The sequence below is a fragment of the Dendrobates tinctorius genome, unplaced genomic scaffold, assembly GCF_039654945.1.
Source record: "Dendrobates tinctorius isolate UK_male_01 unplaced genomic scaffold, ASM3965494v1 ptg000009l, whole genome shotgun sequence".
In the NCBI taxonomy this organism is placed as follows: Eukaryota; Metazoa; Chordata; class Amphibia; order Anura; family Dendrobatidae; genus Dendrobates; species Dendrobates tinctorius.
Genome location: NW_027361677.1, coordinates 3365681 through 3384049, shown reverse-complemented (window position 1 = coordinate 3384049; position 18369 = coordinate 3365681). Strand labels below are relative to the sequence as shown.

At 48.1% G+C, this 18369-nt stretch overlaps 1 protein-coding gene across 3 annotated transcripts in view; it reads right to left on the bottom strand.

Annotated features, from left to right (window-relative positions):
* The window catches only part of DNAAF1 (dynein axonemal assembly factor 1), a 69332-nt gene that overhangs the window by 38547 nt on the left and 12416 nt on the right, over nucleotides 1-18369 (bottom strand). For all 3 annotated transcript variants that reach the window (XM_073581878.1, XM_073581893.1, XM_073581886.1), the window contains exons 4-8: nucleotides 14832-15053; nucleotides 11760-11926; nucleotides 11127-11248; nucleotides 10866-11032; nucleotides 1087-1353 (exon numbers count right to left, since the gene is read on the bottom strand). In XM_073581878.1, the coding sequence (XP_073437979.1) occupies nucleotides 1087-1353; nucleotides 10866-11032; nucleotides 11127-11248; nucleotides 11760-11926; nucleotides 14832-15053 (945 nt within the window). The remainder of the gene's footprint in view (nucleotides 1-1086; nucleotides 1354-10865; nucleotides 11033-11126; nucleotides 11249-11759; nucleotides 11927-14831; nucleotides 15054-18369) is intronic.

Sequence of the window (18369 nt, the reverse complement as noted above, 5' to 3'; positions counted from 1 at the left end):
GTATAGCGATACTCACCTGTCCTGCGTCCATGGCTGCTTGCTGCTGTCTGTCATCGGTCAGTGACTTCAGACAGCAGAGGGCGCGGTGACGTGATTTGTGCGCGCCACGCCCCCGGCAGTCTGAACGTCACTGACCGATGACGTGGCAGATAGCGGTGAGCAGCCATGGACGCAGGACAGGTGAGTATCTGACACCCAGCGACGGAGAGGTGAGTATGTCATTTTTTTTATTTTTACATACAGCAGCAGCGGCGGCAGCACATGGGGGAATAATCTAAGGAGCTTCTTATGGGGTCAGCATATGGGGGAATAATCTAAGGAGCTTCTTATGGGGTCAGCATATGGGGAATAATCTAAGGTGCTTGTTATGGGGTCAGCATATGGGGGAATAATCTATGGGGCTTCTTCTGGGGACACCATATGGGGAGATAATCTATGGAGCATTTCCCACCCTAGGCTTATACTCGAGTCAATAAGTTTGCCCAGTTTTTTGTGGCAAAATTAGGGGGGTCGGCTTATACTCGGGTCGGCTTATACTCGAGTATATACAGTACTTTATAAATCTACTTTTGTGTGTTGGAAAGGTTCTTTTGGGGCTCTAAAATTTAGGGCAAGTTAAAGAGGTTGTCCAGTAAAAACAAGTGATCACTTATCTACAGGATAAGTGATAACTTGCTAATCGATGGGCATTCAACCACTGGGATTAGCAGAACGGTTTAATTATTATCCCCGTTACAAAATGAAGCGTCAGGTCGGGTGCCTTAATCCTGCAACATTCATTCTCTGTGGGGCTGTCGGAAAAAAGCTGAATGCAGAGCTTGGCAGCCCCTAGGGAATGAAGTGGCAGTCTAGCACGTGGACTGCCTATCTATCATAAAGGGGATTGAAGTCCCTCATTCTGCTTATCAATGTGGGTCCCAGCATGAAGACCCTCACCGATCAATAAGCTATCAGCTTTCCTTTGGATAGGTGCTAACTTCTTTTTACTGGACAACCCCTTTAAATCAGCCAGAATTCTTATCGTCATATTGTCACCAGAAGGGATGATGCCCTGCAGTCATTGCTCATCCATTGTGTAGTCCTTACCATGTGTGACACAGCCAGATCCTGCATCCATACCCAACAATTTGCCGTTATTTCCAACATTGCTTCCTCTTTCTGTAGCTGTGTGCTGATAAGGATCCATGTCAGGAGGCATCTCAGCCTTCAGATTCTGGATGGGAGGACCTATTGTAGGGTCATGGCTTATATTAGTGGTCAACTCCTCACAGGCCTCAAAAGTTTCTTCAACAAATCTCTGTATATTCTCTTGAGATTCTTCATTTCTGCAGTGTTTTTCTTCCTGCTGATTTCCTAAACATATAACATATGAAGGGACATGAGTGGCCATATTGGAAGATGATCCTTTATTCCATACTAGCTGAAGAAAACACAGAATGACTAATGTGCAAAAAATACCCTGCAGTAAAAAATATGACAGTAATCAGCAAGTGCTGGTAAAATGACAACAAATACAGGGTATTTAGTCGATACTTTTTTTTGCAAAAAAGTGTATAGCAAGCCACTCCACCTCGTCAAGGTAACCCTTATTGGAGCAGTCCCTATCTAATGTATTTAAAACCTGAACATATGAACAGTGTCTAAATGGGTTACCTTGACGAGGTGGAGTGGCTTGGTATACACTTTTTTGCAAAAAAAGTATCGACTAAATACCCTGTATTTGTTGTCATCTTTTTACCAGCACTTACTGATTACTGTCATATTTTTTACTGCAGGGTATTTTTTGCACATTAGTCATTCTGTGTTTTCTTTTTGTGTTTCAGTCAGTGGGTGGTGTGAACACTGTCCGACCGACTTATTCACATTTGTGCATGTCACATGTGTTTTTAATCCATTTTTTCCTTGCTTATGCATGGTTTGAGAGACCCCACCCCTCTCGTGTGACATGCACATGCACATAAAGAGCCGTCTTACACCGCGTGCCCATACTAGGAAGCGCCTGTCTGAATCCTGTTCATTTAGACACTGTTCATATGTTCAGGTTTTAAATAAATTAGATAGGGACTGCTCCAATAAGGGTTACCTTGACGAGGTGGAGTGGCTTGGTGCACACTTTTTTTGCAAAAAAAGTATCGACTAAATACCCTGTATTTGTTGTCATCTTTTTACCAGCACTTGCTGATTACTGTCATATTTTTTACTGCAGGGTATTTTTGCACATTAGTCATTTTGTGTTTTCTTTTTGTGTTTCAGTCAGTGGGTGGTGTGAACACTGTCCGACCGACTTGTTCACATTTGTGCATGTCACATGTGTTTTTAATCCGTTTTTTATACTAGCTGAAGAGCCCGGCGCTGCCCAGGCATAGTAACTAACTGTGGTTAGTTATAGCAAATTATAATTATCCTCCATCCCATAGTCCCGTGCCCATATACCCATCATACATATCCACGATCCCATAGGCCCGTGCCCATATACCCATCATACATATCCTCCATCCCATAGTCCCATGCCCATATACCCATCACACATCCTCCATCCCATAGTCCCATGCCCATATACCCATCACACATCCTCCATCCCATAGTCCCGTGCCCATATACCCATCATACATATTCACCATCCCATAGTCTAGTGCCCATATACCCATCACACATCCTCCATCCCATAGTCCCATGCCCATATATCCATCATACATATCCTCCATCCCATAGTCCAGTGCCCATATACCCATCACACATCCTCCATCCCATAGTCAACCATTATGACATCATAAGGAGCGGCGGGGCTTGCAACCTATGATGACATCAGTGTCGCCATGGCAACCATTATGACATCATAATGAGGGGCGGGGCTTGATACACACACACTTTTTCCCCATTATGTAAGGGGCAAAATTGTTTGGTAAATTGCAACGCGCGGGGTTAAAATTTCGCCTCACAACATAGCCTAGGACACTCTCGGGGTCCAGACGTGTGACTGTGCCAAATTTTGTGGCTGTAGCTGCGACGGTGGGGATGCCAATCCAGGACATACATACATATACACACTTGAGCTTTATATATTAGATGGAAAGGTTTAAACCTTTATGACAAATACAGGGCTTCAAGTTGTATCTATATAGACAGATGATAATAGCATGGTAGCACCGGTGGGGTTCATAACTAGGAACCCCCACTGCTCGCTATTATGCAAGGATGTCAGGCACCCCCCCATTGGGCTCTTAATTAGGAGATTTCATTGAAGGGATTTCTATTTTATTAGGGTGAACAGTAATTTGTGTCCCTTCCTTTTAAGGCAGGTGCAGAAGAGCGTTTTTTCGGTCCGGGTGGGATCTGCATCAGTCTCCTTTTTTTTACACCCATGTAAAATTAACCGTTTTTATCTTATGTGTCATTCGAGTTGCTTCCTTTTTTTTTATCTTTTTTTTTTTTTTTTTTTAATACGTAGAAATGGATCAGCTGAAAACGGATGAAACTCGGATGGAACTCTAAAATAAAAGTCTGTCTTCCATGTTCCATCTGTTTTACATGGATCCCCATAGACTTTACGGGTAATCTGTCAGCAGTTTTTTGCTATGTAATCTGAGAGCAGCATCAGGTAGGGGTTAAAACACAGACCTCAAAGATGTGTCACAAGTCAGGCTGTGTGCTGTTGTTTACTTACAGAGAAGATTTTATCACCTGATGATTATCATTGTCTGGAGTATAGCAGTGCATGCATACTAGTCAGACTCTGCCCTCTAATGTGATAAGCAGCTTACTGTCTATAGACTGTATACATTGAAAGCTGTGGTGTAGGTGGGGACAGTTTCCTCAGCTCTGCTACAGTTTTATAGCTAAGAACTCTGTGGCAGAAAGGCTGCACCCAGTAAAGTAATACATTGGTGGGTTCAGGGTCTCTTTGCATACACAATGCTGTTCTCAAATGAGGCAGAAAAAAACGCTGATAGAATCCCCTTAATGACTGAGTCTGATCCAAAAAAAATTGGATAAGAATAGGACCTGCTCCGAGTCTCACGGAACGGACACATGGATTTTTGTGCTACTTACCGTACAATCCTTTTCTCCGAGACGCTCATTGGGGGACACAGGGCTGTGGGTGTATGTTACTGCCGCCAGGAGGCTGACACTAAGTGAATGAAAAAAAAAAGTTTCACTCCTCCTCCGCAATATACACCCTTTGTCTCGGTTGCAAGCGAAACCAGTTGGGTGCAAAAGCAGTAGGAGATCACAAAAAGACAAAATCAACCTTAATGCAGGTAACAACATGTCTAGAAAATCCACCTGGTATCATAAATACATATTACTAAAAAACAAAAAGAGCCAACTGGCTAACGGGGTGGGTGCTGTGTTCCCCAACGAGCGTCTCGGAGAAAAGGATTTTACGGTGAGTATCACAAAAATCCATTTTTCTCCTTCGCCTCATTGGGGGACACAGGACTGTGGGACATCCTAAAGCAGTCCCTGGGTGGGAAGTCGACTCACCGGTTGAAGCTACACGCACCTCCTCTCTAAAGAAGAAGACTCCAAGAGGCGCCCACTGCTCGAGTTGAGTGCGCTCTGATCCCTGCTGGGACAGCTGCGCCTCTGATGCAGTAGGATTCCTGAATAGTCAGCCGAATCCACCTGGCTATGGTCGATCTTGAGGCAGCAAGTTCCTTCCTGCAACCCTCGGGGAGAACAAACAGCGTGTCTGTCTGACGAAAGGAAGCCGTCCGTGACACGTACCTCTTGAGAGCTCTCACCAGATCCAACGTATGAAGAGCATTTTCCACACGGTGTACCGGTGCCGGGCAAAAGGAGGGCAAGACAATGTCCTCATTAATGTGAAATGAGGAAACGACCTTCGGCAGAAAAGGGGGAGCTGGCATGAGAACCACCTTATCCTTGTGAAATATCAGGAACTGAGCTCGGCAAGATAGAGCTGCCAGCTCCGAGACCCGCATGATTGATGTTATTGCCACGAGGAACACCACCTTCCAGAAAAGGTATGTCAAAGAGACATACTGTTGTGGTTCAAATGGAGCTTCCTGGAGAAAACCTAGGACCAGGTTAAGGTCCCAAGAATCCAGAGGGGACCTATAGGGAGGTACCAAGTGTGAGAACCCCTGGATGATGAAGGTCTTCACCTGCAGATTGGTAGAAATCCTGCACTGGAACAGGACGTATAAGGCCGATATTTGTCTCCTGAGGGAACTTGGAGCTAAACCTAAGTCTAGGCCAAACTGGAGAAAGGCTAAAATGTTGGGAATAGAGAATCTCAGTGGAGAACAACCCTGGTCCCGATACCATGTAAAGAAAACCTTCCAAGTGTGGTGGTAAATACACGCTGAGGCGGGCTTCCGGGCGCTAACCATTGTCGCAACCACCTTGCGTCCGAACCCAGCCTGGGTCAGAATCCAAGATTCAACGGCCAAGCTGTCAAACACAGGGCCCCTGAGTTCGGGTGGTAGATCGGGCCCTGGGAAAGTAGGTCTGGGCGCTCTGGCAGCCGCCAGGGGACGTTGGCGAGTAGCTGCACTAGGTCTGCGTACCACGCCCGACGAGGCCAATCTGGGCCAGCAGAATCACTGGAACCCCCTCTGCCTTCACCTTCCTGATGACCCTCGGAAGTAGCGGCAGGGGGGGGAAATACGTATGGGAGGTGAAACTGGTTCCATCACAGAACCAACGCATCCACGGCGATTGCCTGCGGGTCCCGGGACCGAGCGACAAATGCGGGAACTTTGGCGTTCACCCTGGAGGCCATCAGGTCCACATCCAGTGTTCCCCAACGTTGGCAAATCCCCGGACGCAAGACCCTGCCGGCTGAGGAAGTCTGCCGCCAGTTCTCTACGCCCGGGATGTGGACTGCCGATATTACCGAGTAGTTTCTCTCGGCCCAGTGAAGGGCGTGCCCCACCTCGTGCATGGCTGCCCTGCTGGGGGTGCACCCCTGATGATTTATGTAAGCCACGGCCGTGGCGTTGTCCGATTGAATCCGGACGGGGTGGCCTGCTAAAGATGATGAAAATGTTGCAGAGCCAGCCGGATCACTCGTATCTCTAACCAATGGTCTGGGGGAAAAGGTTGTCCACCACCCGAGTGCCTGTCTGACCTGCGCGGACAACCGGCACCGGTGGTCGAGAGTAAATGGGTTCTTGTCCCAAGATGCCAAGAGGGCGTGCTACAGGGGGCGAAGATGGAGTTGGGCAAACGGAATTGCTTCCATTGCTGCCACCATTTTCCCTAAGACCCTCATGCAAAAATGAATGGTATGAGGGACTGGCTGGCGAAGTACCTGGACTTCCTGCCGGAGAGCTAGGACCTTGTCCTGAGGGAGAAATACGGGAGGTGTCAAAGATCATCCCTAAAAAGGAAATCCTCTGAGCTGGAACAGAGGATGATTTCTTCAGGTTGACCAACCACCCTAAGCGGGAAAGAGTATCTAGTGTGATGTTGACGCTCTCCTCGAATGCGTGATAATAAGGGCCTTTGACCAAGAGGTCATCTAAGTAAGGCAAGACGACTGTGCCCCTGGAGTGCAGCATGGCCATGACGACCGCCATGACCTTTGTGAACACTCTGGGGGCAGTAGCTAGCCCGAAGGGGAGGGCTGCGAACTGAAAGTGTAGGCCGTTGATAGCGAACCGTAAAAATCTCTGATGTTCAGGGAAAACGGGGATGTGCAGGTACGCGTATTGGATGTCGATAGAGGCCAAATATTCTCCCCATCCTATGGCAGATATGACCGAGCGGAGAGACTCCATCCGGAAATGTCTGACCCTGACAAATCTGTTCAGAAGCTTTAGGTCCAGAATGGGCCTGACAGCCCTGTCCTTTTTGGGGACAGTGAACAGGTTGGAATAGAAACCCTGAAACCTTTCGTTTTCCGGTACGGGAATAACACCACCATTTTGCCAGAGCAATTCGATGGCCTTGAACAAGGCCTGTGCCCGGGTTTCTATTTTGGGGGGACAAGAAAGAAAAAATCATCTTGGGGGGTGTTTGACAAAGTCTAACTTGTACCCCGAGGATATCAGCTCTTTTACCCATGTGTCGTGTACGACGGAGAGCCAGACATGGCGAAACCAGAGTAGGCGACCACCTACTCTGCTGGTGTCGCCCAGAACTTTCCTCGAGTCATTTGGCTGAAGATCTGTCCCCTCGATCTGGGCTGTTGGGATCGCATTCTCCCCAATGGGTTGGCTCTATATGAGACTTGACGATCCCTCTCCTGGTTGGGGCGACCTGAAACGGCAGGGTTGGTTGCTGCAGCCCACCCGGGGTTGCGAAAGGACCGAAAACCGTGTCTGAAGCTGGTGACGAAAAGGCTGTTTAACCCTTTGCTGAGGGAGAAAACTGTTCTTGCCCCCTGTGGAGTCAGAGATAAGCTGGTCTAAAGCCCCCGTTACACACTGCGATATCGCTAGCAATATCCCTGTAAAGTCACCGATTTTGTGACGTTGCAGCGATATTGCTAGCGATATCGCTGCATATGATACTTACCTCCGACCGGCTCCCCCGCTGGTTATCGCTGATCGCGCGAGAAGCTCCTGGACCATTTCTCATCGGCCACTTCCTGTGGCGCCGACGAGCGACGCGTGGACACGGGCGGGAGGATGCAGGATCGCCGCGTCTGACAGGTAAGTAGCGATCCCCGTCCCCAGCGATGTCGCTGGTGAGATCTGCCTGTGTGGCAGCTCACTAGCGACCACCTAGCGATGCACCAGCGATCCTGACCGCGTCAAATCGCTGGTCGGGATCGCTGGTGCATCGCTAGGTGTAACGGTACCCTAACTTCTCACCGAATAGGCGGCCGCTCTGATAAGGTAGAGAAGTTAAGGACTTCTTGGAGGATGAATCTGCATGCCAAGTCCTCAACCACAGAGCCCTCCTAATAGAAATTGCATTTGCGGCAGCGAGTGCTGCGCAGCTAGCCGCATCCAAAGATGCATTAATCAAATAGTCTGTGGCCAACGCAATCTGATTAGTAATCTCTGCTACCTCCACAGGCAGGTCCATACCCTGTAAGGCTCTGTTCAATGATTCTGACCAAGAAACCATGGCCTTGGCTACCCAAGTTGCTGCGAACGAGGGAGAGAGTGCTGAACCTGATGCCTCAAATACTGAACGAGCCAGGCTCTCTAGGAGACAGTCAGCGGGATCCTTGATAGAGGAACCATTAGGTATGGACAACAGGGTCTTAGAGGCCAAGCGTGACACGGGTGGATCTACCGTTGGGGATTCCGCCCAGTTTTTACGAAGATCAAGGGCAAATGGGTATCTTGCCTCGAGCGCTTTCTGGCCTGAGAAACGCTTGTCTGGCCGTTCCCTGTGTCGTTGTACTATGTGGTCAAACTCTAGGTGAGTAGCAAATACTTTATGAGGCCGCTTGACCTGCTTAAATGACACCTTGTGCCCTGAGGCCAGGGTGGATTCATTGTCAATCCCCAGGGTCTGGTTTATGGCCTCGATAAGGCTGTCCACTGTTTCCTGGTAACCTGGAGTAACTAAGTCAAGGGGCTCATCCGAGTCGTAATCTGAGCTTTGCTCGTTATCGTCTACTGGCGAGGGCGAGCGAGAGGCAGAGATCATGGATGCCGAGGCACCAGATGGACCGGGAGACGCTGTGTGGGTTCGTTTCCCTTGTGTCTGCCTAGTGTGAGAGCGGCCCCTGCAGGCCGGAGGCTCCTGTGAGGTGGAGGACCCCTCTAAGACAGGCGAGCCGCTATCCCTGCCCCTATCTGGGGCTCGAAGGGACTCGATTGCTCTTGTAAGCTAAGCCATGGACTGCGACAGAGACAGAGCCCATTCCGGGGGGCTAGGTACACTGGGCTCGGTTGCAGGGGAGGGCTCCTGGGCACGTTCGGAATCGCAGGCTTCACAAATTTGCTTACTTTGTGCATGTGGGAAGGCGGACCGACAGGAGGTGCACACAGCGTACAGAAACGTGTGCGACTTTCCTTTCTGGACATGGTGGCCCTGCTAGGTGATATGCCTGCAAGGGGGGGGGGGGGGTGCAAAAACGCTTAGTCTCTGGCAAAAAGAGAGGGTGGCCTTCCTCCTTTGGGGGTAGCACTTACCCCAGTCCTGTGTCCCCAGTCCTGCATCCCATTAGGCGACCAGCTTGCCGAACAGCTGCTCCTTTTTCAAAAAGTGTGCCTCGGTGTGTGGGCGGGCCCGCCAGAAGAAGAGGCGACCACCAGCAGCAACATGGGGGCGGAGCTTCTGCCCGCGGCCTAGCGCCAGCTAAAGCCGGGGGCTAAATTTTTGACGCCCGCCTGAGGCACCGGGGGCGGGTCCGCCGGAAGTAGCTGCATTGCGGGGGGTGGGACTTCTGCCCACGGCCTAGTGCCGGCAGAAGCCGGGGACTAAATTTTCGGCGCCCACCCGGACACGAGGGCGGGACAGCCAGAAGCAGGGGCCTGGGCAGGAAACGGCGCTGCCAACCGCCACAGCAGTGGGGGCGCATGCTGGCGCCCGTACCCGTGCGGAAGCCCAGGGATGTGGCCAGAAAAATGGGGCCACTAGCTATGCCGACTCCGGGGGTCTACAGGAGCCCTCCCAGCCCACCTCCTTCCGCGCCTCAGCAAGAAAGGGGAAAGCTAAACTGCCCCGGAGTAGAACCCCAAAGGAATAAATAGCCCCCAAACATATATTGCCGGTGAGACAAAATGAGGCACAAAACACAGACAGAAAATAGAGTAGGCAAATGATGGGGCCCAAACTGTCTAGATAGGACAGGAAAGATACTGCCTGCAATCACGCAAAAAACCCTAAGAAAACTCCAACACGTCTGATATGCAAAAATACTAAGGCCACACGACCTCTCCCCCACTAGATCAGAATTCTGGTGTGAACTGGAAGCAAAACAAAAGATACTGATATAACAGGGGATTAGCAATACTGAACAGACTGACATGAGCTGTGGCATATGGAACGGGGTCCAGCACAGGTCCCAGCAGGGAAACAAGGCTGAACCCACACCAGCAAAGCAGAAATCAGAGAAAGGCAAAAACTGGATCAAATGCAAAAAGATTCAAGCAAACAAATAACTTATCTGAATGATGCAGGACCAAGCAGGGGGCAATCAGACTTCCAAAATGCCAGGAAGAAAACCAAATCACCAGCAACAACTGAGGGAAGGTTGCTCACTTAAATCTTCCCAGTCTGTAACACCTGACCTCCAATCATCCTCTTCAGGTGATTGACTTTTGTCAACCAGACCAGCTCCATTACCCGCAGCAACCACCAGAGGGAGCCCAAATTCAGAAGCCAGGTCAAAAGTGTTCACAACAGGGTCCGTCGCCCCTGTCTCATCTTCATGGAAAAAAATGAAAAGAGTCTGGAAAAATACCAGATGTGTGTGCCTCCTAGGACACTAAGCATGAACTGGTTTCGCCTGCAACCGAGGTGAGGCTGTATACTGCAGAGGAGGAACTAACCTTTTTTTTTTTTTTCCATTCACTTAGTGTCAGCCTCCTGGCGGCAGTAGCATACACCCACAATCCTGTGTCCCTCAATGAGACGAAGGAGAAATGGATGTGTGTTTGGATCAATAGAACTGTATCTATCTATGTGCGGTCTAAGAAAAAATAGTGACAGCACTCATGTATCACACAAATGTGTGAATGTAGTCTCATAAATGGTGAATAATCAGGAAGAAAATGCAGCAGCCGATAACATAGTGTAGAAATCTCTGCGCAAGAGAAATAAATAAATCTACTGTATAATCCCTACAAATATCAGATACCTGACTGTTTAATTTCAGAATATAGCCCAGGGGTGGCCAGCTGATTGATCAGATCCCAATCCAGGCAACGCCTGGCCAGGCATTTTCCCTGCTGGGGCTGCGACTTGGGAAATGCATAAATATACAGTACCTTCTTCTTCCATGTCCTTCCTGCGCTTTCTCTCCTCTGCTCGCCTCCGGACTTCCGATAAGGCATCGATACTATCTTGGATTTTCTTCCTTTCTTTGGTCTCCCATCGCTCTCGCTCCTCCATTTCAGCCTTTCGTCCTCCTCTGGCCCAGGCTTCGGCACATGCTCTGTTGGAGGAAGGCAATCATAGAGAGTCACAAAGTTTTTACTTTTGCTTCCGACAAAGTAGGACCCTTACATCAGGCTATATATCATTCTTACCTGTCTTTCGGAAAAATCGGTCTGTCGTCCAGATATGTTAACCCCTTCAACTGCACTGTAACTGTCTTTCTGTAATTAGGAATCTTCTTAATGAATTCATTTCCCATCAGATTTAAAACATGCTATAGGAGAAAAAAACAATAGCAAGGTAAAACTACGGACTGTAGGCAGGCGTGGACTGGCCCACCGGAGAACAGGCGAATCCTCTGGTAGGCCGCTGTGAAGAAATGTTAATGAGTAGTGCAGAAAAAAGTATCAACTTATCAATCAGTAAGTAAACGAGCAAAATTAACATTACATAGACACAAAAGTACATTTGTTTACTAGGGTCAGGTTGATTTTGCATGCAGCTGAACAGTGGGCCCCAAAAATCGCTGTTACTGGTGGGCCTTTGCAAAGCAAGTGGTGCTTACACTTCTGGTGAAAATGATTGGACCTGTGACTGAGCCACATAATGGTGGATCCAACGGTAATGTAAGCCTAGCCTTAAATACAAACCATGGACAGAAGCATCACACATATCTCCGGTATTGGAAGAAATCAGCGTCACGAGAAATGGAGATATATTGTACTAGAGTGTCATATGTATCACACCACACGTTGTACAAGCTGCCTGCCTCTAGGCCAACGTACCAAGTTTGGCATCTTCTCGAGGACATCGATGACTGCAGGATCATCCAGCTTATTGTGAGACAAATCAAGGATGCTAATACTGTGACATTCCTGTAGGTGATGGACATCTCCCACTGTCTGTAACTGGTTGTGAGCAAGCTGTAGAGTGTTCAGTACTGGCAGACCGGCTGGAAAGCAAAGACAGTGAGAACAAAATAGTATCAAGACTTGGGCTCCTGACTTTTATGATACTGAGCCTCCTGAAAAGAAACATTGAATACTATGTAACATACCAGCTCGGTCATAACTGTCGACTGTTAAGGAGAGGACAGCGCACACGCTTGATCTACTTTTCACTTTTCTTTTTTGACTGTTGTCTACTATTTTGTTTTGCCATTCAAGTATCTTTAAAGATTGTGGTCTTAGATGAATGACTATCCACCTTTAAGAAAATTATGACATCTTCTATGCCATACATTTTTACATATGGTCGAAATATCCCATTATATTTGGCAACACTAAAAGGGGTAAAAATTCCCTAAATTTAGTGGTAAATAAACTGATGCTACACAGATTAAGCAGCAGTCTAAGGGTCGGGCATGTTAAAATCCAACATGCTTGATCCTTCTCCCCTCCACCCTCCAATTTCTGCTGTATGGGGAGGTTACACACACATCATGTGCAATACATAGGTAGCTGATCCATACAAAATCGTAAGCTTAAAAGAGAGTTACCATCTCATGCACTTCAAAAATACCTGAAAAGTACCAGAGTTGGAACCTTCATCTGTCTTGAGAACATGGCCGCATCTTGTGCGAAAGTCTGTCAAAAGGCTGACACTCAGGTGTTTTTTTGTTCCAATAACTTCTTTTTAAATTCAAAACTATTTTTTGAACCCCACTGAAGTGAATACTTCCTTTAGAAGCGAATATATTTGAAGACTGTGGCGTCAGGACTGGGGCAGAACAGGGCACGTCTGTCCCGGCCATGACATGCAGCGTGATGAGGATAGCATGCTACTGATGTCATCATACTGCTGCTGGCGCCCAGCCGCAGAGGTGCAGAGGACGCGGTGGGCACCGGACAGCACTCCAGGAGCCAAAGATGAAATGTTTGTTTTGTGCTAAGTGTTACTATCCAGAGGCTATTATGGCGCAATGGGGAACAATATGGGAAAATGGAGCTCTGCGCGGGGCTGCAGTATGCTCTGAGGGGGCCTGCAGTATGCTCTGAGGGGGGCTGCAGTATGCTCTGAGGGGGGGGCTGTAGTATGCTCTGAGGGGGGGACTGTAGTATGCTCTGAGGGGGGGACTGTAGTATGCTCTGAGGGGGGGACTGTAGTATGCTCTGAGGGGGGGACTGTAGTATGCTCTGAGGGGGGGACTGTAGTATGCTCTGAGGGGGGGCTGTAGTATGCTCTGAGGGGGGGCTGTAGTATGCTCTGAGGGGCGGCTGCAGTATGCTCTGAGGGGGGGCTGCAGTATGCTCTGAGGGGCGGCTGCAGTATGCTCTGAGGGGCGGCTGCAGTATGCTCTGAGGGGCGGCTGCAGTATGCTCTGAGGGGCGGCTGCAGTATGCTCTGAGGGGCGGCTGCAGTATGCTCTGAGGGGGGGCTGCAGTATGCTCTGAGGGGGGTTGCAGTATTCCCTGAGGGGGGCTGCATTATACTCTATAAAGGACAATGGGGAGTGCATAATACTGTATAGGACCTGCATTATACTGTATTGAGGACTATCTGTCCCCATCATTCTTCCTCAGCAGGTGTAAAGAAACTTGGGAACAAGCGTCGAACAACTTCAATGCCGTCCATCACGCTCGTTTAATGGCCTGAACTCTGCACCTGTAAATACAGCCGAAATGTTTGTGTGATGTGGAATATGTGAGCATTTGGGGCCCCACTTTAAACTAATGCCCAGGGCCCACTTTCTCTAAAACCAGCCTTGACTATGGGGCAATGGTGAAAATTATGGGGCAATGGGGGACATTGTTTAGCTATAGGAAATATTATGGGGCAATTGAGAAGCTGTGAATGGTGTCATAGAATAGTGGACGGTGGCAGGGACTTCATGCAGAGAATGTCACGGAGCAGTAGCAGGTAAAAAGGGGGCAAGGAAACAGGGCCCCTGAACTGCCCCTCAAACTAAGGAGGTGCCCTGACTTTCCTTAACTTGGAGTTACACTTGATGGTAGTGAGGCCCAAGTCCCCGACCTGTCCCTATCTCCTGTTTAGCCCTGAGCTAAACCCACAACCCCCTCCCCAGAAGGAGAGACAGGGAATAAAGTGAACTGCACCAAATAACACACAAGGGAAAATAAAACAGACACCATGGGGTTAAAGCAACTAAAAATCCAAACATAGCTTTATGCTAAAGATAGGGTGCGCAGATCGCATGCAGCCGTGTGCGATAGTAGAAGGCGATGACCGGATGGGGCGGGGCTTAGCGGCGCCGTGTGCTGCATGTAAAATACGCTAATGTGAAACCAGCCTAAGCTTGGCACTGTATACAATCACTGATGATGGTTCTGGCGCCGTATTCATGTACTGATGGTTGTTCTGCATTAATGTACTAATGGTGGTTCTGGTGCCATATACATGTGCTGACAGTGATTCTGATCTTGTACACATAGCTATCCATATTGTGCTTCATGGCTATTTTAAAATGAAAAATCCTCAAAACTTAGAAATTTGAAATTATGAGGCGGATTTGGCGAGTTCCTGCTGCAAAAACTCAGTTAAGTTAGTATGTACTCATCCTGATTTTTTTTTTTAAAGCAGAAAGTCTCCAAATCCTCTTCAAATACTGAAAACTTGGTTCTATGGATGTATTAATGTACTGATAGTGGTCCTAATGATGTATTCATGTAAGTACCCCTTTAAAAATTTTTGCGGCCCTTGGGATTGGTTCAGTATGGCAATGTGGTCCTTGGACCAAAAAATGTTGTGCACCCCAGTCGTAAGTGTCTGAGATGAGAATTATCTCCTTAACTAACTGCCATCTACTTGTTCATTTTTCTAGTTCTTTCACATCAGAGTATATGGGAGACCTATAAAATTAGTACTAACATCACATGAAAGTTAATCTTGGCACTCACATAGATTTTCTATAGTCTTGATGTAATTGTTGGAGAGGTTAATGGAGTCCAGTTTTTGAAGGTGTTCGAGATTCTCGATTTTGCTGATTATGTTTTGATGTAAAAAGAGACAACGCAGTTCTGTCTGTGCCTCCAGATTCTCAATCCTCTGCAGACCATTACATTCAAGCCAAAGACATTTCAGGCCCGTGTATTCCTCCAGATTTTCCAAACGTGTAAATCCTAAGTGAGGAGAACAAAACTGATAAACTGATGTGAAGAACAGTTTTTTCTTGTAGCAGGCAGCAAAAAAGATGTACATTTCACAAAGGGTGACACTTTATTAAAGACCATACACCTGATAGTGGGAACCCTCCATAAAGCCTGAGTGTGGGGCCGTGGCAAAAACTGCCTTCTGCTTTGGGGGACAATGTGGGGCCACTGCAAACAATTAAGGGTGCCTTCAGACAAGTGTATGAAAAATCGTCCGAAATTAATCCTGAGAACTAGGACGATTTTTTTTTCTAATTTTCAGCAGATTTTAATTTATGTGTCCGTTTTGTCTGTGTGACATCCATATGCAGTCCGTTTTTATACAAGAACATTAACACCTGTAAATGATAACATACAGTTTATAATAGAAATTCATCTGTAAAAATCGGATGCCACTCTGATGGTCCATGTGTGATCCCATTTTTTCCTCGCACAAAGGTCTACTGGGTAACATTTCTCATTGTGGAGAGTGATAAGCCAAGCCTGGCATGCCAGAGGGAAGAGACTTATGAGCCATGCATGCTCCTCTGGGAAAATTAAATATACAAATTGACTAGTCAGAGAGGAAAAGGTCTAGAACTCTATAGTGCCACTTATTGAAAGCAGCGAACCTAGAAGTCAATGTCAGCCCTTTATCGAGCCTTGCAGTATGACTTAGGATAAAAAACAAACGAGAATCTCAATTTTCAGACACAATGTTTTGGGGTGCCGCCCCTCATCAGTGCAAAGTATGAGATCTGATTTGGCTAGGTGAGTTTGGGGTGTAATGGGTAAAGTTTCTCCTTGTGGAGAGTGACAAGACAAGCCTGGCATGTCAGAATGAGGAGGCTTACAAGCCATGTATGTTCATCTGGGAAATTAAATATTCAGAGTCTGGCATTGCACTTGAGTCACATCCGAACGTAAGACGAAAGGAGTGTGCTATTCGATTAAAAATAAGATAGACACAAACGGCTTATACGCTCGCCTGCAGGTAATGTGATAAAACACTCCGGGATCGCCTTTGCTGGGGTCAAAGGTCACGTGCGTTCAGCATGAAACTCAGGCACACAGCCAGGATCCGGGTATAACTGACACTGGGTCAGGTTTATTAACGGTGAAAGCAATGCATAAAGAAAAAAAAACATAAAACAAATCCTTGCCTGTCCGGCACTAACTAAACAAGGTACAACCTAACTACCAACTGGCGGGCTTCTCCCGTCCAGCCAAACCACAGTTGCAGTGGGCACTGCTTCCACTCACGTGTGTCTCACACACAGACAGACTCTCTGTGTTCCCAGGCTGAGACACTCACACAACCACCTGGCTTCCTTTTATATCCGCCTCCCATTATTCATTAGTAACCAGGTGAGATACTGACCAGACTAGGCCACATAGGAAAGGTATCTGGGCGAGATATACCTGCCCTCATCCACTATTCCCACATGATTCTCACATATCCCCCCCTCTGCTCAGACCACTCCGGTCGAGCAATGACACCCGCCAAACAGTGCACTCGGGACAGGGCATCTGCATTCCCCATCTGTATCCCTGGGCGGTGCTCCACCGTAAAAGTGTAGGCCTGCAGGGCAAGGAACCACCGGGTCACCCGGCTATTCCGTTCCTTGTGCAGGTGCATCCACTTGAGAGGGGCATGGTCAGTGATCAGCGTGAACTTTCTGCCCACCAGGTAATATTTGAGGGCCTCTAGAGCCCACTTAATGGCTAGGCACTCTTTTTCTACTACCGCATACTTTTGCTCATGTTTATTCAGCTTCCTGCTGAGATAGAGGACTGGGTGTTCCACTCCGTCCCTCACTTGTGACAGCACGGCCCCGATATCGGTATCAGAGGCATCCGTTTGTACCACAAACTCGCTGCGGAAGTCCAGAGTCACCAGTACGGGTTGAGAGCAAAGTGCCCGTTTTAGGCTATGGAAGGCTTCTTCAGCCGCTAAACTCCATTTAATCATGACGGAGTCTTTCCCTTTGGTAAGATCCGTCAGGGGGGTAGCGATGGCTGCAAAATTGGGTATGAACCGGCGATAATAGCCGGCGATCCCCAGGAAGGCTTGCACCTGCTTCTTGTTGACAGGTTGCGGCCAATCCTGAACCGCTTGAATCTTATCAACCTGGGGTTTAACAACACCCATCCCAATTACATACCCCAAATACCGGGCTTCTTCTAGCCCGATGTGACATTTCTTGGGGTTTGCGGTTAGACCTGCCTCCCACAGGTCGTCAATCACAGCTTGTACTTTCTGGAGAGGAGTCTCCCAGTCCAAGCTGTAAATGACAATGTCATCCAAATAGGCCGAAGCGTACTGCCTATGTGGCCTCAGGACTCGATCCAACAGTCTCTGGAAGGTTGCCGGTGCTCCGTGCAGTCCAAACGGCATATACACATACTGAAATAGACCTTCCGGCGTAGCAAATGCCGTCTTTTCTCTGGCAGCCTCCGCCAGAGGGATCTGCCAATACCCCTTTGTTAGATCTAGGGTCATAATATACCGGGCTTTTCCTAACCGATCTATTAACTCGTCGACCCGGGACATTGGGTAGGCATCAAATTTGGAGACCGCACTCAGTTTCCTGAAGTCATTGCAGAATCGGATGGTGCCGTCCGATTTAGGAATTAACACAATCGGGCTGGACCAAGCACTGTGCGATTCCTCAATGACACCTAACTCTAACATTGCCTTCACTTCTCGGGAAACGGCTTCACGGCGCGCTTCCGGAATTCTGTAGGGTTTCACGTGAACTGTGACACTAGGTTCCGTTACGATATCATGTTTCATTAGCGTAGTCTGCCCGGGTTTTTCTGAGAAAAACTTTTGGTTGTGAAGTAGAAACTGCCTGACCTCAGTCTTTTGCCGCTCCGAGAGAGTCTCTGCAACCCGTACCTCCGGTGCAGTATTCGAGCAGACGGGACGGGCCAGCTCCGTTGACAAGGCAGACCGATCTTTCCAGGGTTTTATCAGATTTACATGATAAACCTGTTCAGGTTTCCGTTTACCTGCCTGGTATACTTTGTAGCTTACTTCACCAACTCTTTCCTTAATCTCAAAGGGGCCCTGCCACTTTGCTAGGAACTTACTGTCCACTGTGGGGACCAGGATCAACACCCTATCTCCGGGTGCAAACGTACGGATCTTGGCGCCGCTATCATAGATTCTTTTTTGAGCTCCCTGAACCTGCATCATGTGTTCTTTGACGATAGGCATAACAGCCGCAATACGGTCCTGCATTTGGGATACGTGATCTATCACCGCTTTAAACGGAGTGACCTGACCCTCCCAGGATTCTTT